The sequence below is a fragment of the Cynocephalus volans genome, chromosome 5, assembly GCF_027409185.1.
Source record: "Cynocephalus volans isolate mCynVol1 chromosome 5, mCynVol1.pri, whole genome shotgun sequence".
NCBI lineage: Eukaryota > Metazoa > Chordata > Mammalia > Dermoptera > Cynocephalidae > Cynocephalus > Cynocephalus volans.
The window spans coordinates 87,078,827-87,102,607 of NC_084464.1; the positions used below are offsets into that span (position 1 = coordinate 87,078,827).

General features: G+C 35.2%; 1 protein-coding gene across 3 annotated transcripts in view; it reads right to left on the reverse strand.

The window, feature by feature from the left end:
- IBTK (inhibitor of Bruton tyrosine kinase) overlaps positions 1 to 23,472 on the reverse strand; it is a 72,639-nt gene extending 49,167 nt beyond the window's left edge. For all 3 annotated transcript variants that reach the window (XM_063096643.1, XM_063096644.1, XM_063096641.1), the window contains exons 1-8: positions 23,297 to 23,472; positions 16,644 to 17,332; positions 9,343 to 9,439; positions 8,111 to 8,235; positions 3,953 to 4,063; positions 2,623 to 2,793; positions 884 to 1,001; positions 614 to 794 (exon numbers count right to left, since the gene is read on the reverse strand). In XM_063096643.1, coding sequence (XP_062952713.1) covers positions 614 to 794; positions 884 to 1,001; positions 2,623 to 2,793; positions 3,953 to 4,063; positions 8,111 to 8,235; positions 9,343 to 9,439; positions 16,644 to 16,964 — 1,124 coding nt within the window. In that variant the 5' untranslated portion in view covers positions 16,965 to 17,332; positions 23,297 to 23,472. The remainder of the gene's footprint in view (positions 1 to 613; positions 795 to 883; positions 1,002 to 2,622; positions 2,794 to 3,952; positions 4,064 to 8,110; positions 8,236 to 9,342; positions 9,440 to 16,643; positions 17,333 to 23,296) is intronic.
- Between the last annotated feature and the right edge of the window lie 309 nt (positions 23,473 to 23,781).

The following is a 23,781-nucleotide window of genomic DNA, read 5'->3' on the forward strand; positions in this document are numbered from 1 at the left end:
ATTATGAGTATGATTTATACACAAAAGACAGGGAATACCAACTGGGAGACCCATCCATACTTAAAACTTTATGATTCTCTGCTTTATTTTGGGTTAGTGAACCAATAGCTAGTTTACTGCATGCTACTATAACATGCTTTCAGATAACAAGAGGCTACACAAATACAAAGATAAAAAAATCAATTAAACATAAATAACGAGCCTGGATAGAGGGTACATAGTATACAATTATTTTTGAAAGTACATAACCGTGTAATATAAAAGGCTACACATGAACCAATGATGATTCATGAATGAACCATGAATTATGATTAATCTAGTTCTATGCACCTGAACCATAAAAAGAAAAAATACATATATATAGGTCATATTTAACCATATGTTAAACATAATTCAGAAACAGTTTTATATCCTACAAAGAAATTTTACAATATTCACTGAATCCTTGACGAAAGACAAGATCATCAAAGACAGAAATTCCTGACATTTCCCCCCATTCAGTTTTTTTCCATTTGACATTAACAGAGCATAACATAAAGCTTATACTCAGATATTAGCTGGAAGAGTTGAACTATTATTAAAGTTATGTTTTTAGTCACAGAAATACACATACTTAGAAGCCACCTTCTTGCACTGATAATCTGCAAGTAAGTAAATATCTCCCCTCGTGGTAACACAGACTGTGGCCCCATCACTTGCAGCAACCAAAGACAGAGTGATGTCCTTATGATGAATGGCAGAAACTTGACGAGGAATAGTTACACACTTTTCTCCATTGGGATCTAGTAAATAACCTGAAAAATTACACACATAAGCAAATCACAAAATATCTGTTTTAAGAGACTAATTTATTTCCCAGATACTGTCACCAAAGATTTCTTACCCAGTTGTCCACCATTTAGTCCCATAGTATAAACAGCTTCTCTAGTCCATAGCACTGTATGAAACCTGCCTGCTGCTACTCCAATGATTGTCCTTCCTTTCAGATATTTTGCCTGCATCTATTTAAAAAGACAAATAAGACTGCAGTTTACTATATATCTATGATATATACAATTTTTCAAAGATCCAGTAGACCAGCAAATATATGACATTTGCTGCCAGTGCCATCTCAAATGCAAACAGCAGCTGTTGCTAACAGATCTCAGGACTTAATACTAAGACCTGAACCCTTCTCAGAACACAAGACATTCTGATGTAGCCACTTTCACTCAGCAGTTTTAACATATAAAAAATTGACATGACATAAAAACCAAACCATTAAATTTTTGTCTATTTATTTTGTTCTAACAAGCAATATGCAAAACAGGCATTCTCATTCATACTAGAAAACACAATATTTTTAAATTTGACATACCCAGTGTCTCCCAACAATGACACCACATTTTCAGCCAGATAACTGTTTGGTGTGAGGAAGTGTCTTGTGCACTGTAGGATGTTAAGCAGCATCCCCAGACTCTATCCACTAGCTGTCAGTAGTATCACCACTCCCCTCCAGGTTTGACGACTAAAAATGCCTTCAGATATTGCTAAATGACCCCTGGGGGTCAAAACTGCTCCCAGTTGAGAATGCCAGACATGTCTATACCAACCCAGAGCTCCAAGAATAGCCACGTAATGAGAATAAAAATGGGAGAAAAATCTACAAGGGTACTTCAAAAAGTTCATGGAAAATATTCATATTATCTTTCAATTCTATTTTTCCATGAACTTTTAGAGGCACCCTCATACTTGCCATTCCCAAACAAGTCTATAAAACAGTTAAATATCCAAAAATTCCAAGGTTGTTTGGAGAAAATGGAAATTCTAAAAAGTACCGGATTGGACACTACCCCTAATTACTTTGGGGTAATTCCTATTGATTCATTAGTCATCGAGAATAGAGATCTGTCAGATTTATATACTTAATAAAAAAATGCATATCCAATAATAATTTTAAATCCAGAAGATTAAACCAGTAGAGAAATTTAACATCTAAAATGCAAAATGTTATGAGCTGAAAACACATTTGTTATGTGTGATGATTCTAACAACACATTAATTTAGAGCACCAGTCCCAGTTCTTTGTACTTAAGTCCCTGAAGTTGGGAAAAGGGCAACTTCTGGTGGGGGCTGTGCAGATGCAAGTGGGAAAATAAAACAAAGGATGGTGGCTTCTGGACCCATGTGCCTGCACATCAACTTACTAGGCGTGACATCTGTGTAGAGGCAGAGGTAATGAAAGCAAATAAAACTCGGGTTTCTGGGTGCCTCAACTGCATCCATTTTGTATTGACAAGTTTCTAATTTTTTCTTAAGAAGGGCCTAAAAATTGTTTAAATTTTAGACCTCAAAAATCTAGATCTCTCTCTGCTTATGAATACTTAAAAGTTGAATCTAGGGCAGGTTAGTGGCTTATTTCCCAAATGCCTAATTTTCTAATGCTTTCTTTCTTATTCCAAACAAATGCTAATTTGTACTATGCTTAGCTTCTGTGAAAAATGAAGAAAATATATACCACTGAAGATGAAGTTAAATAACATGAGTAAAATAAGTTACTCCATCAACCTTGTATTTTTTTGTCCATGTAGGTTTTATAGTAAATAGTCACCTTAGTATTTAAAAAAGAGTAGTTTAGTTTACCTGTCTGGGTACATTACAACTGGAAGGTGCAGGAATTATTCCTAACTGATGAAAAATATTTAGACCAAACGTGTAAACACATCCATCTTCAGTTAATACAACAGTATGATCCTTAGCAGCTGCCACCTGGGAACAATTATGACCACTTAGTCCTTCCACAAGTCTGGGGACCTACAAAATAAAATTAACTTCAGTATATTAACCATTTGTATAGAAATATAATAGAATCTGATGATACTACAGCCAAAATAGCATAAACTCTACATTTCAGCAAAGAGCAGATGAATTTAAAATACATAAACCTGGTAAAACATTTCAATAAAATAATTCAATTTAACAAATGATTTTTGAGCCCTTATCATATACGAAATGCAAATCTGTTCGGTGTCAATAAAGGGAGCTCTTCAAAGTATTCATTGGTAAATTGAAAAAAAAAAAAAAAATAGAAATCAGTGCTTCCCTTCAGTGAATAACCAAAAATACTGTATCATATTCCTTTGGAGTTATCTGTCCTGGATTCAAATCTTACTTCTGCCACTTACTAGCCATTTCACCTCAATCAAATTTCTTAACCTCTCTGTACCTCATTTTCCTCATCTGAAAACAAAGTAGGCAATCAACAAATGACTGTATTGTAAGTATTTGCATAGAATGAAGATAATAATGCCTATACCTCACAGGGCTGGTGAGAGGCTTAAGTTAAGGTAATGATAATGCACGAAAGCATAAAAAATGCCTGCAACACAATAAATACTCAAAAATGGAAGTCATTATCATTATAGCTTTCCCTCCTTTTTAAAGCACCCTTGAATAGATGATAAATATACCAATAATCCCCTCAAAAAAATCTTAAAAATAATCTAGTGAGTCAATTTTCTGGTATGTAATGAACTAGGTTTCTTCCAATTAGAACTAAGTTTCAGTAGCATAAAAATCAATGTTGTAATTATACAATGAAAATAGTGCCTCAATTTTTAGGCCACAGATATTCTAATAGGAAGTTAAATAAAAACCTGGACTACTTCAGAAACGGGGTTTTACAATTAATCTGCCTTTTCTTATTTCAACTCTGGAAATACCTTAAAGTTTATCTATATACTCTCTGAACTCAATATGTGCTATAAACAAAACATTATTTCTCTTTGTTACTTTTGTATGTAAATCCTTCATTTGAACATGATATACCAGAAAAGTACTTGATTTTTTAAACTGATTATAAATTGATACATTATTTTCTCTTTATAGTTGGAAAAAAATTAGTTAACTCAAATTTCCAGTTTATCAGAGTTTTACTGAAGTTACCTAAACTATGTAATGACATTTCAATTACCAAGCATGTCTGTTCATCTCCATGGCCTAGTCGCCCTCCAGGACCATGACCACAGGTATAAACCTGCCCTTTCTGAGACAGAAACACTGAGTGAAATTTACAAAGCACCACCTAAGAGGAATAAGAAAACATTATTAAACTTTTCTGAATAAAATAGCTCTTATTTTATAAAAAACAAATAGAATATTGCTAATTGTTTAAACTGGATGATGAGTACAGGAGATTCATTTATTCTCTCTACTTTGCACATGTTTAAAATTTTCTATAATAAAAATGAAGAATATACATGCCTTATTTTTATCTTTTTCGTGACCAGCACTCAGCCAGTGAGTGCACCGGCCATTCCCATATAGGATCCGAACCCGCGGCGGGAGCGTTGCCGCGCTCTCAGCGCCGCACTCTCCCGAGTGCGCCACGGGCTCGGCCCTACATGCCTTATTTTTAAAATTATGTCTAAAAACACTGATATATGGGAAAAGAACAAAGATAGAATTAAACATGTGTTACTACAGAAAACATTAAATAAAGGAAAATGTAAGTTTTAAGTCTTCAATTACAAAAAGTAGTAGCCAGTTTTTTTCCAATTTCATGAAACACCAAATAACGAAAATTGAGCTGAGTGCAATATGAAGCATGAAGATTTCCAAATAATACAGTTATTAATAAAAATAATAGAAACGCCTTAAGATATTTCTTAAAAATAATAATGTCATTTATAAACAAGGAGGGGCAAGGAGGGTGGCAGTATGGTCTTCCTGTATCTCTGGTCTTATCTATATTTAATACTATTATATGGCTTTAAATAATTTTATATTTATTTGAAAGTTCTTCCTTCTTTCCCACTTCTTTTCTCATATGCCTTGTTCCCAATACCTCCCTGTCCCCTGACACACACATTTACATATTCACATACTCCGGATGACAAGGATACTGAAATGGTTAAATTGCATCAGTAGAAGGCAATAACAGGAAACTGATAGCAGTTTTAAATACGCATGTACTTACATACCTAGCCCCAGGCCACATTTTGCTATTTTTAATGCATCTAATATTTATTATACTCAATTTACCTTAATATTATTTAAAAATCCTTTTTCCTTATTTTTAAAAATTACTTGCATTTATATTTTTTATGTCATCTGTAAATATTTCTAACTTAGGATATAAAAAGATAGGTAAAAAATAAAGAAATCCTAGAATCATTTTCCAGAAAGTCAAGGTCCTTTGGAAAATAAGGAATTATAAGATGAACTACAAGCTCTAAATATTTACATGTATCTTTAGACAACTCAGAGAGTTCTGTAAACACAGAATGCCCATCAAAAAAAGGAATGTGAAGGTCATTATCTCATTTAGCTGTACCACAAATACCTGAAAAGTCCGAAAATAAAACTTAAATTTGTATTTTAAAGTTACATGTTATAAGGAAAAATCATTTTATGAAATCAGAAATAATACATTTTGTTCAATTTTATATTCAATATTAAAAAGCCATTCTACAATTCCTGACTACTTCTATTAAACAACCAGTGATATCAGAGAGTTTAATCCTCCAACTTTAAAACCTATGCATTTTTTATGGCCGTTTAGCTCGGTTGGTTAGAGCATGGTGCTGATAACACCAAGGTCAGGGGTTCAGATCCCTATACCTGTCGGCTACCTAAATAAACCTCTGAATTTTTAAACAAGATGAGTGAGCATGTCTTTTCACTTTAATTCTCTGGAATATATAATGCTAATATTAATTGTCTCTGTCACACGGTAGTTAATTCATTTGGTACTACACTACATAATTAGCTCTTTTTCAGTGACTAATAGGGTTCTCTATATAATTGGTGCTCACTAAATATTCCTATTATTTGCTTCCTCTTCCCCGACTAAAATTTACACTATTTTCTTTCCTCTCAAACCTATCATAGTGCTCTCTTCACCCTCCTTCTGTGGTAAATAAAATCTCTTAGATCCTTAATCTCACAAAATACTCTCACTTCCTTGCCTTAACTGAAATGCAGCCTTCTCTTTGAGTGCCCTGTTTTACCCATAACCTTGTCAAGTGGCATATGCTCACTTCTTCTATACCACATATATCTTAGGATCAGACAGTACAATCACCCATTAGTTTCATAATGTCACCATCATACCTACTCTTGTGTAAAAATCCCTGCTCCTTAACAGCTCATGAAATCTGGCTATATCACATACTAACTGAGGAAAGGAAAAACAGGTATCTTTCTTATGCCCCAACTCTGATCAATCATTAGCATCTGCTAATGGGTGGATTACCATATTAAGAAGGATTCTGAGGACCTGCTCAAGCTCAAAAAAAAAAAAAAAAGAAAAAATTCTCATTAGCAATGTCTGCCAAAGTCTCTGGACTGGCTGGAAGCAGCACATACATTTGCAACCCCTGCTCTAATTGCTCACCATCTTGCTCAACTCCCTCACATTCACTAATGACTTGGACACCAGGCTTCCAGGTGTTCAAAGTTCCTTCCAGGTATATGGAGATAGCCTACCAGAATCCTAGCTTTCATGACTCCACTCTACTCCCTACTTCTCTAGTCACTTTTCATTTTTATATGGGCTCCTGCTCCTGGACTCTCAAAATTTAATATTCTCTGGAGTTTAACTGTTCTATTTTGTTTTGTTTTTAATGGCCAGTTGTGATGCATTAGGCTGGGACTTTCAGTTTAAAACACAGTGTTTTTCAGAGCCCTAAATATAGTGGTCATATAATTTATCCAAATATTTCTGAGTATGAAGGAGGATGACATGAACAATTACACAAGGAAAATAATCATAAACCAGAACTGTCCTAGACAAACCAGGGATATATGTCAAAGTAGCTCTAAACAACTGTCTAAAAATTTAATCTCAAAAGACAAGCTAAGTATTTGTATGTATGTAGTATATGAACATGAGGTGAAAATTGTGAAGAGCCAGTAGTATAGTAATAAATAGCTCCAAACTCACATTTTTGGTCCAAAGTACCTTCATTAACTTCAAAATTCATAAAGAACACAAATAGAAAGTTGTGGGAAACATGAATTGAAATGGTAGTTTAGGAAAATTGAAAAAGGCCTTACATTTCCAAGTCATAGAATTTGGATTTTATCCAAAGGTAAATTAGCAGGTAAAGACATAATTGCTCTGTTTTTTTAAAGACAATATTTCCAGAGAATAATATTAACAGGGGCTGGAAATAAATGAAGCCAATGAGTCAAATTAGGACACTGCAGTCATTATCTAAGAAAAGAGCTTGAAAAAGATATGGCAGCTAAGTTCATTAGACAGAGATGAACTCAATAAACATGTTCTGAAGTATAATCTTCAGGATTTAGAAACTGAGATTTATAACATTAAAAATTAAGTAGGGAAAGTTTAGGAGTGGCAAAAATAATACTTCAGACATGTTAAATTTAAATATCTTGAAAGAACATCCAGAGTAAAATTGAAATGAAGCTCCAGAGAAAGGCTGAGATTAGACATAAATTATACATACACATGCCCATATATACTCAGTGTGAAAGAAAAAGAGAGTATGTCAACAGAAGTAGAAGGTATCATCCAGCATAAGGATATAAGACTAAAGACCAAACCTTTACAATTATATCAATTAAAATTTTACAGTTGCTTACATTTAAGAAGTCAGGTTCACCTGCCAAAAATAACATTGAGCTTCAAAAACAAATTCAGTTGAGAAACAACTTAAAGAATTCTAATTTTTATTAAACAGAAACAAAAGCTAGAAAATTAACAGAAGCTCTACCTTTTTAAAGTTAAATTAATATCTGTATAGCATTTTCTAATTTCTAACATTGCATATATAAATATCTCACATTTTTACGGTATTTTTACACAGTTTGAATATGATTCAGACTAACAAAATCTAAAACAGAATTAGTAAAGTTCTCTTAATTTCTTCCTTAAAATATGATATTGTACCTTCAACAAAGTTAACATAATCCAAATGAAAAGCTGAGCTATCCAATACGAAAGTTCTTTTTAATCTCTAAAAGTATGCAGATTTTACTTCAAAATACCTGCTTGAGGCTGGCTGGTTAGCTCAGTTGTTTAGAGCAGGGGGTTGATAACATCAAGGTCCAGGGTTCAATCCCTGTACTGGCCAGCTGCCAAAAACAAACAAACAAAAAATACCTGCTTGATATAAACCCCGCTCCTGGAGAAGAGATCCACCAACTCTGGATGATGTTTGCTATTCTGGCTTCCATGGCCCAAGGTAAAATTTGTATTATTGCCCCAAGTGTAGACATCTGTAGGATCTAAAATGAAAATCAGTTTGTATACTCTTTAATATTTTAAAATAAATATCAGTTTACTTCAACTATAGATATACTCTACTAGTCAGTTTACCTAAAACATGACTCTTTACAGGAACTAACTTAACTACCATATTTAGAAAGATGCCAACACTTTTTAAAATCATGAATCTATTAATCTATCTATTAATATGATATTATATAATTCTAGAAATAGAAATCATATAATCCAAATAATAGTACAGGCCTGCCTCAATGTAAGCAGTCAAACATTTGTTCCTTGTTTCTTTAGCAGCTTAAGTTTAACTGCCAAATGAGTAAAATACCCCCTGCCATATCTACTTAGTTTCCATGAAAATAATATATATAGTTATTTTAAATGTAAGATGCTATTAATTCATATATATAAAGGTTCTAAATGAAGCAAATGTGATATTACTGTTTCTGCAGAAACATTAACCTTCAATAGTTTGCTCTTGATAGACATAAAATAATATTAGCGATTAGGGTAATATCCTATTAAACTGGGATAAAACTTAATCACAGCTAAGTTTATGGTATAAATCTCCATTTTTATTTTGGATGGCTAATAAAATCCTAGAATGGAATTATAACTGTTACCTCCAATGTAGTGTCCAAGGCAGAAATAAAAATGAAGAACGTGTCCTTACTTAGCTTGCTCACTAGTTAAATGCAAACTATGCAGTACCCCATTTAAATCTCTTCTTTTCTGCCAATTCCAACTTCCAAAGCTCAAAGTACAAACTGAAGGGATGAGTGAAATCAGAATGTGTAGATAGAGATTCATTTCTATTCCTTTTTCCCTCTACCTCAAATGTTGATGTTACTTTCTAGATGTACATTAATTACTTTACAGTCATTACAATTCTAACTGCCTTCCCATTCTAGGCTGTATTTTTACACTTATAGACACAAATATGGGTTAAAACTGAAAAATGCAAAATAAAACAAAGTATTCTAAGTATAATACCGAAGTAAAAGTTCTTAGCAGATATCCACACACAAATCTTCCTTGCTATTGTAATAAGAATAAAATTGTATTAAAATTTTCTAAGCTGTACCTTAATAGAATTTATAAAATTTTCTTACCAGTATTTTTGAACACTACATGAGATGGTCTGTCCTTCATTACAAGATCTAAAGCTGACAGGCCTTCTTTATCTTGAATATACAGATTTACACCATGCTAAAGGAGGAAAAAATGCATACATATGTGTGTATATTTTTCCCATTTACCTATAATCAGTAATTTCCTACTCTTATGTAATCAAGAAAATCAGATGATCAAGCCCATAAATACATTGAAAAAAGAAAAATAAACATTTAGTAACAATTATCTCTCATACTCAAATTTTTCTCTCACACTCAGAAGACAACTAAGAGAAATCATATTATCTAATTCTTGGTAGAATGAGGAAGAACCAAAAGATGTGAAGAAATAAAATAAGTAATATTTTAAATCAAAATGACAAAATGTGAAAGTTTTCTATCATAAGGCAGGTCTGATTGCCTAGAAGGTCCTAGCTGGGTCCATGTCTATGTGCGTGTGCACATGTGTGCACACACATACTTTATATTTAAAGAGACATACTCCATGTCTTTACAGGTAACGGCTATAAAGATTTCAAGGCGATAGCAGCACAATACTTATTTTAGGATTTACTCTTTACAATGTGATCATCTGTTCTGTCTCTTTTTGCCTTCAATTCTATTATATTTATTATTAAGATAATCATATTCTTTTATTTCTATTTGTGATATATATTTTCTTGTCATTCTACTTAAATTTCTATAGCATTGTTTAATTATGGTCTCTTGTACACATATAATTAAACTGCATCTAAAAAAACAGAGTGTGTGTGTATCTGTGCTTTAAGAAGGAATTTAAAGTAATCTGTAATTTTTTATATTCACAATTAAAGTTCAAATATAAAGTAGAATATTTTCTGTCTTGCTTACTTAAGGCATTTAGCACACTCCACCCATACCAGCACACTTTTCTGTCTTTTTAAGCCTAATGGGGTTGGGGGTGGGAAGGAGAAAGAGAATAATGTTAAATTCAGATCACTGTTATTTCACTAGTTTTTTATTTTTATTTTATTTTATTTTATTTTTTTTGTCGTTTTTTCGTGACCGGCACTCAGCCAGTGAGTGCACCGGTCAGTCCTATATAGGATCCGAACCTGCGGCGGGAGCGTCGCCGCGCTCCCAGCGCAGCACTCTACCAAGTGCGCCACGGGCTCGGCCCTTCACTAGTTTTTTAAATGTACAATGTATTCCTTTTCAAGAATAACTTTTTCTTTTTTTTAAATGATGACCGGTGACCGGTAAGGGTATCTTATCTTAACCTTTGACTTGGTGTTGTCAGCACCACACTCACCCAGTGAGCTAACCAGCCATCCCTATATAGGGATCTAAACCCGTGGCATTGGTATTATCAGCACCACACTCTCCCGAGTGAGCCTCAGGCCCGCCCTTCAAGAATAACTTTTAATGTTCGCTGACAGGTTAACTGAGACTTATCTATTTTAAGTGGTATGAGTCATCACTGCCTGTCAATACACATAATTTTCACCTGGGTAATTATAGGCTGAAATGAACCATAAAGTTTTTAAACTAATAGTGACATAATGGAATACTCTGTTTGGGTTACATAAGAAAGACAAATCTCCTCTTACCTAATAATAATGGTTTCCTAATAAACAAAACCAATTCTAACTTCATTATGTTCCAGATGGTTACAATACCTGATTTCACGAGGGCTGTTAATTAACAAAAAAGTCAAGTTAGTGAGCTAACAAGTAAAACAAAAATCAGAAGTGATCATCTAAGATTTTAATAAATTTAAAATTGTACATTACCCACTACTTTCAAAACAGATATAATAAATTCATATGAAAGGACCTGGGCTTGACCTTTAATATGAGTAAGTAGGGTAGGTTGTAGCACAGAGTGTTCTAAACTATGAATTTAATAAATGAGAACCTAGAAACTTAGATCCCTGGAGAGTTTATTTTGCTAGTCTTATAATTTGCCCTGAATTTTTTCTATACTAGCTGAACTCTATTAAGACTACATACATACATTTGCATCATCCTAAGCAGCCCCAACTGCATAAAGGACTAGGGACTTTTTTGAGCCTTTAGAATGGACTCTGAAACTTTCTGGTATGTTCATCTTAAACTCTAAAGGTAATAGGACCAGTGTGTAGTCTACCCCACTTATTTACATTATCAACTCTTTATACATCCCCAAAATGGTAGGTAAATTCATTAGCTTACCAAATAGTATCTAAGTACACACCAGGCTTTTTAAGCCTGAGCATTTCATGCCATTGCTCTACAAAGAACAGATAGACTTTACACACAGCTATTCCACTACAAAACACTGGTAACACTGTTGGAGATGTCTGTCAGGAAATAAAATTGCTTTTGTTTGTCTTCCCCAAAATGCAGAGCATAAGACAAAGACTTATATGCAAGTAATTTCCTTGGGAAGAGATCCTAGAAAGCAGTACTGAGGAACCAGGAGAGTGAAACAAAGAAGGTGGGAAAACCAATACAAGGATGTACATCACGTAGATCACTAAGGAGACTTGTGCATTATCTTGCCGGGAGATTCTGGAAACCTTATACAATATATCACAGAATCACTAACTGTCCGATCAAGGGATAAAAGGCGGAAGTATTTACCACTGGCTCCTGTGCTTCATTAGCCAAGAGTTGCCCTTCAGCAGAACTCCCTAGTACCTCTCTAGTACTTTTGGTAGGTCATGCATGAATGCCAAGCTCTGGGACATAAAGTAAGATGCACATACAAGGGTATTTCAAAAAGTTCATGGAAAGATTCATATTATCTTTTAATTCTATTTTTCCAAGAACTTTCATAAGTACCCTTGGTACATGCCCAAAACAAGCCGTAGATTACAACTACACAAAGCTGCTGCAAGCCTATGCACAATTGATCACTTCAGCTGTGGTTGGAAAAAGACAAGGCCAAGACAACATGAAGTGGTTCAGCAGAGTATCTGATGCATGGATCTTTCAAACTGGTTATGAGCTCAGTTGAATGAGTTTAATGCAGCTCTCTGGCTACTGCTACCCATTTACTGCCAAGAAAGTCAGGATCAAGAGAAACATCTTGAGACTACATAATTTCCAGTGGGGTATAATAGGAATGTATTCAACTCTCCTTTCAACCCTATTCTTTAATGCTTTGATAGCTCTTTTTGATAAACTGGCTAGATTCCCTCCTGCTAGTGAAAACAGAAAAAATCAGCATTCTCTGATACTCAAACGACATGGTTTTAACATCAAAAACTAGGAAACATTTTAACAGACAACTTATTCTGCCATCTAATTATCCCGGGGGGGGGGGGGGGACAAAATTTCAAATATATTATTCTATTTAGTTTATAGCTGTTCTATTTTAGTTTGAGGAATTTTGTCTTGTTTATCATTTGACAGTTAATTGGGTTGTTCTGGTTCATGACCTGGTTCTCTATTCTGTGAGCTATCTGATATTCCTCTAATATCCTTTGCTTATGTTACTATAATTAGCTCCTGTTGCATGCAAAAAGAACTCTAATACACCAATATTTATTAAGTATCTTCCTATTTGTTCATTTCACTATTTGGTTTTGGTCTATGTCCCCCTACTAGAAGAAAAACTCAAACAAAAAAGGGGCTGTCTTTTTCACTGCAATATCCCTAGCACCTAGATTACTGCTTAGTATATCAGGCACTCAAAAAATATTTGTTCCAAATACTTCATAGATAGCGTATAATCTAATCCATATGAACTTATGATTCTGTTAGGTCTTCCATTTACAAACGGGAAAAATTAAAGTAAGCTCTTCCAGAACAGTAAATAAACCATCAGTATGTAAAAAAAACAATGGTATTGACATACAGATTAAACAGAACCCAAACCATGCATCCTGTCATAGAATCAAGAAGTCAAAGAAAATCTGCATAAGATATGCTGTCTCTACTCCAGCTTTTTGCAGGCAACAAGTTTCTGCTAAAGTTTCACATATTTGGTAAACAAGAACTAATAGTATGAGTGTATATTTATGGCACGAATTATTTTGGCACTTAATTTAAAAATGCTCAATAGCTATAAAGTTTTATCAAATGCAAATTCACTTAAAATGTGTGTATATGGTTTCTTTCTATCAATCCATAGCATCAGAAATGGAACTGACATGAAGACCCCTATCACTGCACCCCTTTCATTTAAAGAAGTGTTGGAAGGCCAAGACAACCTACAGAATGGGAGAAAATATTTGCAAACTACACACCTGACAAGGGATTAATATCCAGAATATACAAGGAACTCAAACAATGAACAGTAAAAAACCAAGTAACCCATCAAAAAAATGGACAAAGGAGCTGAATACACATTTCTCAAAGGAACATATAAAAATGGCCAACAGACACCTGAAAAAATGCTCAACATCATTCAGCATCAGGGAAATGCAAATCAAAACCACTTTGAGATATTACCTTACCCCAATTAGACTGGCTATTATCAAAAAGACAGAATAACAAATGCTGGCAAAGATGCAGAGAAAGGAGAATCCTCCTGCACTGTTGGTAGGACTGTAAATTAGTGCAGCCATTATGGAAAACAGTATGGAGGTTCCTCAAACAACTACAATTAGAACTGCCATATGATCCAGCAATTCCATTGCTGGGTAGACACCCAAAGGAAGGGTAATCACTACGTCGAAGGTATACCTGCACTCCCATGTTTTTCACAGCTCTATTTACAATAGCCAAGAGTTGGAACCAACCTAAATGTCCACTGATGGATGACTGGATAAGGAAAATGTGGTATATATACACAATGGAATACTACTCTGCCATTAAAAGGAATGAAATACTGCCATTCACAGCAACATGGATAAACTGAGAGAAAATTATGTTAAGTGAAATACTCCAGGCACAGAAAGAGAAATACCACATGTCCTCACACATAAGTGGGAGCTAAAAAAAATAAATTTTAAAAAAGAATGAAAAAAAGATACAACAATCACAATAATTCACTGAACTTTCAAAAAGACAGAATAGAAATGAGGCTACTAGCAGTGGGAAAGGGGGACAGGGACTTAGCTAGAAATTGGTAAAGGGCTACAAAAAATGATTACACATTGTATAATGTTGATTATACTAATTATCCTGATTTGAGCATCATGTACTACACAGGTACTGATACACAATGCAGTAGCCCACAGATATGTACAATCAATTATGTTCAATTAAAAACAAAAGGAGGATGTACTAAATAAATGCAGATAGCTTACACCATGAGAATACTGGTCAATGGAAGTTTTTGTGGGAAAGTTTTGTCCGTGGAATTCACTCACTGTTAAATATCTATCACTGATCAGTGGCCCCTGATGATAATAAAAGACAGTCAAGCCACGGGCAAGGTAGCCAAGGCACAATTTCCTGCCTTCTCTTAGTCAAGGTGGTGAGGAGGATTGAGGCTCCCTAAAGGGAAATGAAACCTGAAAGGAAGGGAAGGACCAAAATTCAGGCCAGACCATAACTATTTCAAACCGAAACCCCAAATCATAACATCTGAATGGCAACCCCTAGGATACCAGAAAACCCAAGGACCCTCTCAAACATGACAGAATTGGCAGTCATCCAATTTTCCAGCAGAAACTGGAAAAAAAGCCGAAGTTTTACAGGTGGGAAAGGGTAACAGTGGAGATGATAGATGCTTTAACTCTTACTAACCTAGCTTTCTCTATAAAAGAGATTATAATAAAGGAATTAAACACATACCCAAAGTTTTGCCTATAAGAAGAATTAACTGTACTACTAATAAACTTAAGAAAAGCCTTTTCTTCACTGACACTCCGTGGGGAAAAAATTATTAAGGTACTATTATTATCCTTTTTTTATAGATAAAAATGAGGTTCAAGATTCAGTAACTTGTGTAAGATGACTCAGTAAGTAGCACACCTACAGAGTTTGGCTCTAAAGAATGATATTTCACTATCAATATATATTGAAAATTATTTTGATCGGTAAATGTTACTGTGTAAAAGCCACTATTTAAGTAATTTTTTTAAGTCAAAAAGACAATGAAGACAATGAAGATAAGGTTGCTAATTTGACCCTAAGTTCCTTAAGGACAGGAGCTGTTTTGCTCTTTTCTGGGTCCTCTACAAACATGACAAAATACGTATACAAAAGAAAAAATGTTAAATTTAAAACTCATGACTTCTGATAGTGAGTTTTTCATTTGTATTCATTAGCGAAATGACATTGGAGTGTATCTCAAAACATTTCATTATTTGGCTATTCAGTGCAACAAACCTAATCTACTGGATAAGAAATTTCATATAAAGTAAGCTGATTTTACTTATCAATTTCTTTAGAACTGTAAACACTTTATCCTAGTTAAATAAGAAATGAACACACTACTCAAAAAGACAATCCCTAAGAGATGTCCAACAACTAGTGCCCTTTTAAAGTGGTTAAGAATATAATTATTTAAGAGTAAATCATATTTTTAGGGTCCGGCCCATGGCTCACTTGGGAGAATATGGTGCTGGTAACACTAAGGCCATGGGTTCGGATCCCTATATAGGGATGGCCAGTTAGCTCACTTGGGAGAGCGTGGTGCTGACATCACCAAGTCAAGGGTTAAGATCCCCTTACCGGTCATCTTTAAAAAAAAAAAAAAGGGTTAACCATATTTTTTAAAAAATGCTAAAAGATACTGTTAAAAAATTTTAATTGGGATGCCATTAGACTGGGGCAGCTCTAACACTTTAAATTCCCACGTCAGCAAACAGAAGCCCAATGTAAACAGTAAAATGAAAGCAGAACTTTACCAACCAAAAACTGCCAACTAACCTCTAACTAGGGTCTTTCCACTCTAATCAATCAAATATATTTTGTCTTACTTCCGCATCAGCCTATTAAAGCTCACTGTCCATGCTGCTGCAGTGGAGCTCTCTGAACCGCTTCTGGGTCTGAGTGCTGCCTGATTCATGTATTGTTCTTTGCTAAAATAAGCTGTTAAATTTATTTTGTCTAAAGTTTTTCTTTGAACAACACATAGTACTGATTAAATGATAAAATGTCTCAGATTTACTTCAAAATAATTTGGGATGTATAACACAAAATTGTCCAATAGTTCATTATATATTGTACTTTGATATATGTTTAAAATTTTACATTATAAAAAGTGTAAATAAAAAGGATATATAAAATTTTAATTCCAAAGGTGAGTTATAATAATAAGAAATATCAAACAAGTGATAAGAACAAATGCAAATCTTTTTTGGAACATAAGAGGGGTATATGAAAAAAATTAAGAAAAACATATGCCTGACTAAATAACAGTTTTAAATAAATGACACTTACCTTCAATAGAGACCAAACACAATCAATATGTCCATAAAAAATGCTTCTGTGCAATGCTGTCCATCCTGACTCCTTGTCTTTCACCAAGAGATCCACACCTTTCTCAATAAGCCAATCTAATACTCCTTTCTTTCCACAGGAGGAAACAAGGTGGAGGACATTCCTGCCAAAGGCATCTTTGATAGTTGCAGCATTGTAACAATGGCTGGAGAGAAAGGCCTTAATCTGGTTTTCACTTCCCTTTGTTACCACAGAAAGGACATCCAAAGCATGCTTCAGGGATCGACACTTGGATGTGCAGTCAGGAACAGAAGAATTCATCCTAATTGTTTTTATACTGCTCACTTCTGCAGAATAGTCGGTTAATACCAATTTTAAAAAATGAAAAAGCTAGGACACAAAGGTGCTATTCAGGAAGAATTACTGAGAATGAATGACCTTTTTAGGATTATAATTTAAATCCTCATGGCAATAGTATAAAACTATATATCTTAGTACAATTGTTTTTGGCACTTAAATAGCTCTATGAAGTTCATATCAAATACAAGTTCTTCTTTTAAAAAAAAAAAAAGTCACAGTTTCACAGTTTATAAATTATTCCTGGAGTCAAGCACCAAGGGGGAGTGAGGAGGGGAACTCCCCCTCCACACGGTCTGATCCTTTCAAATATCCATAATTGCAAGGGTGACCTATAAAAGAAAAAGAAAGGAAGAAAGTAAAAATATAAAATCTCTCTCTCCTCAAGTACTTTATAATACAATTACTTCCATATCTATGGTATCTATATTTACATCAGTCATTCTTACCTCATTTTCCTACTCTCATGTTTAAGGTTAACCTCTGTGTCTGTACTCTGCAATTGACCTGTTTCCTCTCAGAACCTTCATTCCTTCTCTGCTGTATTGTTACACTCTGCTAGCTATAACCCCACAAGCTCTAAACACATTTAAATCTACCATATAAGAATCCCATCGCAAACCTTTACCACCCTAAAACTACATCATCATCATCACCTCTACCACAATAACAACCAACACTTTCATCAGTTATTCAGCTTTTAGGAAGTGCCGGGCACTGTGCTAATAACATTGTTCTCTCTCCCTGGAAGGTCCTTCAATGCAGGAGGAGATAAAGCAGAGGGGATTAAAACAACTGGTTAGCTATCTGGAAAAAAAATAACTTACTTTATACATTATAACAATATAAATTTCTAGGTTTACTCAAAAGCAAACAAAAAAAGGAAGCCATGAAAGCACTAGATGAAAATATAGACGATCCTTTTATAATCACAAAGTACAAAAGGCCTTTCTAAGTATGATCTGAAATTAAAAAACCATAAAATAAAACACTAATAAATTCAATACAGGTTAAAAACTACAAAAAAAATTTTAAAGACAAAAAAGGAGAAAAATGTTCCTTAATATATAGTCTCTATAAATCTTCCTTAATATATAGTCTTTGAGAGCAGAGATACACACTTATAAGAAGACTATTTAGAAAGCCATACTTGAGTTTACTGTATGCATAGGGGAAACTTCTGTGCATCAGGCATACATATGAAACTACACATTTGTATTTTTCCACTCCCACTTGATACCACGCTGACTCAGCATTTGAGATCTAACTAGTTTTCTGTTCTTAGATACACATGCTCCCCAACTTAAATTTTCAACTTTACCATGCTGCAAAAGCAGTACATATTCAGTACACTCCCCGAATAGGCTATGTCTAGATAAATCCATTGTAAGTTGAAAATATGGTTAAATGGAAAATGCACTTTCAATTTAACCATATTTTCAATTTAGGATGGATTTATAGGGATGTTAAGGATCACCTATAATCTGATTTCCCCATCTGGAAATGAGAGCTTTGAACTAGATGATTCCTTAATCCCGTCTAGCTCCAGGTCAGTTTCTACTAATCTACAAATTTTGTAATTTGAGATAGCTCTTATAAAAATCACCCACCCTTAAAATGTTGATTTAAACCAAAACCAAAAAGACAAACAAACAAAAAAGTGTTTGGTAGTTAGCTGACACAAAGAAAAGGGTACCAAAACTGCAAGCAGTTTAAAATGTTAAACCTCAAAAACACAACATATGGCAAAATAGTCACATGTAGTTAATGTCATTCTTTTGAGACTATAAAATCTTATCACCTTTGTATTTCTAGTGTATGTATAATACCTGAAAGGAACTACTTATTGACAAATCACTCAAACCCTACATGAAAGAATTAAGATACAAAACAAGATTGCCTGATTTACTACTCCATGTAATTTAAACATTTATGGGGGAATAAAGAATATTAAATATAAAAAGCATAACATACTATCATATAGAGAGAGAAGCACATATAGAATACTATGAATATAAATATGGAATTAAGGGCTTGGGTTTCTTAGAGTTTTACATATTTGAATTCAAATATAGCAATGCTGGCTGTTACATTATGTAACTCTAAAAATTACGTAATCTCTCCAAGTCCTCATTTCTTCATCTGAAAATAGAGATAATGCCACCAACCTCACAGGGTTACTGTAACGATAACTCAAACTGCCAAGCATGGTGCCTGGCACTAAATATACACTCAATAAATACTAGCTTTTGTTACTATTATTTCTCCAGTAACAAAAAGATAATAAAATTTTAACCCCAAAATTCACATTTGGGCTTTAATGTACTTCTCCAACAAAACGATATTCACTAAAGTTACCAGTGACCTCTAAATTGCCAAATACTTTTGGATATTTTCAGTTCTTATGTTACTTGCCTTCCCTGCTTTTATATCTTTAACACCTTATTCTATGAAGAAGTTTAGAAAGGGATCTTGAAAGGTTAGGAAGTCACTGAAGCATTTTAGCATGGGATGTCTCTCCCACCACTTCTTCCTAGGGCACTATCCCTGCCCCTGACCTTCAAATGCTGGATTTCTCTCAATGTTCTATCCTCAGTCCTCTTCTTATCTCTACTCCATATTCTCCCTGGATAACTTTAACCCGTTTCATGTTTTTAACTCTCCCCTACATGCTTATAATCCCCAAATCTGTCTCTTACCCACACCTCTCCTAAATTCCATGCCCATATTTCCAATGCCTAATATAAATCTTACTTGTGTATTCAAAAAATGCTTATTGAAGGGGAAGAAAGAAAAGGAAATAAATATTTACTAAGCACCTAATACATACTAGATATATTACAGGACAGGTTAAGTAAACCACCCAAACCATACCACCAGTAAAAGAGGGAGTTAGAATTCAAACACAGATCTATTCAATAATAAAGTTCATGCTTTTTTTCCTCACTACACTGCTTTCTCCAGTGCATCCACAGTGGGTCACAAGGCACTGGGAATACAAAGTAGAACCTAAATATTTTAGATAAAACGATAAAATACAGGTTCATGGATAATACTTAGGTGAATGCACAGCTAGTTTAACAACTGTATTAATTGAACAAAATTTATTATTTATTACATTGTCCCTACTATTAAAGGGTCACAGTTTGGTAGAGGGAACTGATTTTATTTAAGCAAGTAATAAAACATATCATGATTATAAACTTATGGTCAAGATAAAACAAGTGATATATGGGAATGGGGAGTGGAGAAGAGATGTATGGGAAAGATTTCCCACACAGATGTAAAAACTAAGACTTATGAGTACATGTTTGCCTAATAAATTCAGGGTGGAAAAGCATTTGAAGCAGAAGGAATAGTAAATATAAAAGCACTGGAATCATCTTGATCCTTTCTGAATATTCCAAATAATTCAGAAGACAGAAAGAAGTGAGGCCTAATATATACACAAGGATGGACCAGATCTGGGGCAGCCTTATATGCCTTTCCTTGGGGATAAAGAAAGTGGGCAATACAAAGACATATTTAGGATCTTGAATTGACAAGATATTGGTTACTCTCACATTTCTCCCTTGGATGACAGGGCAGCTAGGAAGAAGAATAAGGGGTAAATATTTCAGAAATCAGAAAACAAAACAAACAAAGGAACAAACAAAAGTTATAGATGAAAATTTCTGTTTTATACATGATGAACATGAAGTGTTTTGTTTGTTTGTTTTGGTTTTTTTTTTTTAAAGATGACTGGTAAGGGGATCTTAACCCTTGACTTGGTGTTGTCAGCAGCACGCTCTCCCAAGTGAGCTAAATGGCCATCCCTATACAGGGATCTGAACCTGTGGCCTTGGTGTTATCAGCACCACACTCTCCCAAGTGAGCCAAGGGCTGGCCCTATGAACATGAAGTGTTAATGGAAAGATGAATTGGAGGAGTATAGTTAGCTATAGGCAATTATTCAACCCTGAAAACTGGTTCACCATAAAAGTTTTAGCCAGTAGCAGCTGAGCCCTGAACAATGGCTCACAATCTTTCTACTAATTCTTGGTTAACAGCTCAGATAGCTTCCTAAAACACAAACCTGATCATGCCATTTTCTAACATACCAAAGACCAAAATGAACCAATACCTATGTCTCACATGTTAAGAATAGCTTTGTGACCTCAGAAAGAGGATTCTGGTTAGGCATGGAGATCACGCAGCATATGAGGGTACTTCAAAAAGTTCATGGAAAGATTTCATATCTTTTAATTCTATTTTTCCATGAACTTTTTGAAATACCTTTGTATAAAGTTCAGACTCTGAATTTAGAACACCTATGCTAGTAATCCAAACATACCACTAATTAGCTAAGTGGCCCTGGGCATGTCATTTAATTTCTCTAAGCTTCAATTCTCTCATATGTAAAAAGAGGATAACAACTATTTATCTTCTGAGTTGTTCTGAAAATTAAATGAAACTTTTCATATGTAAGCACTCAACAAAAATTAAGATAAAAGGAGAAAAGGGACATATCCGTAAATAGGTCAGAAAATGACATAACTGTATTAGAGTCCTTTCTCTTTGGAATGCTCTTCACTCAAATCTTCACAAGGCTGCCACTTCCCCGTGGCTTACAAACATAACACCTATCATCTTTAGAAGTTCATATGAACACATAGTGCTTTATGTAAATTAACTAATTTAATCCTCATTTCAGCCTCAATATTGACCCTGTACATTTGATTACCTTCATTTCATGATGAGGAAATTGATGTGAAAGTTTAAGTAGCCTAGCCAAAATCACACCGATAGAAAAGAACACTCTAGACTCTACCTATTCTATTCTATCAAACTGGTTTCTCAAAATGCAGTTAGGAAATCTTCAACAAGTAGTAGTATGGAGTAGTAGAAAAATTACTCTTATTTGTAGTCATAAGAATTGGGTTCCTGTTATCTAAAACCTTGGGCAGGTGACTTAAGCTCCCTAATCCTCAATTTCTTCATGTATGAAATAAGGACAATAACAACCTGCCTTGTAATTGTACATCCTGCCCACACATAAAGATTTTAAGCTACATAGGGAGGGAACAGGAGAGAATGCCATACTTCTTCATATTTCTCACAAAATATATGTATTCAATAAGTAGGTCTAGTTCTTAAAGTGCTCTTTAAAACCAAACTTTCTTCCTTATGAACTTGTACCTATATTAAATTAAAATAACTTATATGCTACAAATTATAGTGACTCACAATCTAAGAATTTTAAGAGTTATTCCTGTAAGCCCTAAAAACATTTCATACACCTTTAAAACACAAGCACTTACTACTTTAGGAAAGTAATAATTTAATTTTATCAACATTATATTCTAATGTTTTAAATATTCTCTAGATACAAGATATAGAAACTTCAGTCCAATACTGAAGAAGTGGCAAAGAATTATTGTCTATTTATGACGGAAATACAAATTATTTTTGTATTTACTTATAACAATTATTAATTTTTAACCATAATTTATAATAATTTTAAATAACCATAAGTTATTTATAATAATTAACCAAGTAATACTGAGCTTCTTTATTTAATAGGTACATTCATTTATGGTCTATTGAATTTTATGGTCCAGAAGCATTATGAGGGTTAAAAATGTAGTAAGTTGCTTACATACACATTTAGCATACTGAAAGTCCTTAACGCAAGTTAATTTTTTAAAAAATAGTGGAACACAGCCATTTTTGAACCTGACAGCTCTGCCTGATACAAGAACAAAAGGTCTCTATCCTTCCTGTGTCCACAAGCCAAAGAACAGGCCCCTTTTTACATAGTAGTCAGTTCCCATAGAACTTCAGAGATCACGACCTGCTTCCCCGACAGAATCAGCATCCCTAGGGTGGACTCAAACTTTGTGACTCCAAGAAGGGGATAAAAGAAGGGGCACCTCTAAGAATGGCTTCAAATCCAGGACTCAAAGGGAAGTGACGCCAGTCAACTATCAGAACTAGGAATGCAACATCTTTGGAGGGTGTGTTCCGCAGGACTGCAACGTAGCACGTCACCTGCACAGGCCATTCATTAGCTGAGGGGGGCGGTAAAGAGGTGGCTGCAGGGACCCAGGCCACCAGGCCGACCCCGCGCCACCTCGCGCGAAGCCCGGCAGCCTCGGCACCGCGGAGTCCTCCTCCCGGTGGTCCACCCGCGCCACCGCCGTGCGTAGTCACTAGCACCGTGGGGAAGGCTAATACTCCCATCGCCCCAGGGCTGAAGGGACCGCGTCCGCCTCAGCCCGCTCCGCACGGTCGGGCTGCGCCGAGCCCTCCCTCACCAGTCGCTAGATGAAACTGAGCCGGTGGTCTCCGCGAGATGGGCACAGAGCCGCGCAGTGACTCATCGTCAGTGAAGACAACAGGAGAAACCGAACGGCGCCAGCGGGGGCCCTGTCCCCAGACCTGAGTCAGCTCCGGGGGCGGCTGCAGCTACAGCCGACTACAGGCACAGAGAAGGGGGTTAGGGAGAAAGGGCCGAGCGGGTGGAACCCAGGAATAAGACGGGCGTTGATTGGCTGGGGCTTTTGTATGCCTCATAATGATTGGCTGGTGCCTGCCCAGAAGGCCTCTCGTGACAGCACCTCAGCTGTGGCCTATCCCTGGCGCCCCGAAGGAACTTGACCCTGCCGGCCTTGGGACCGCTGGCGCTGGCCAGGGGCGGGGAAAGGCTGCAGCGGGACTCTAAGTCTACAGCGGTGATAGAAGCGGCCCTTTCGGGGCCAGCCGTCTCCCAGGTAGAAACGTCTCTCTCCCGACAGCTCGA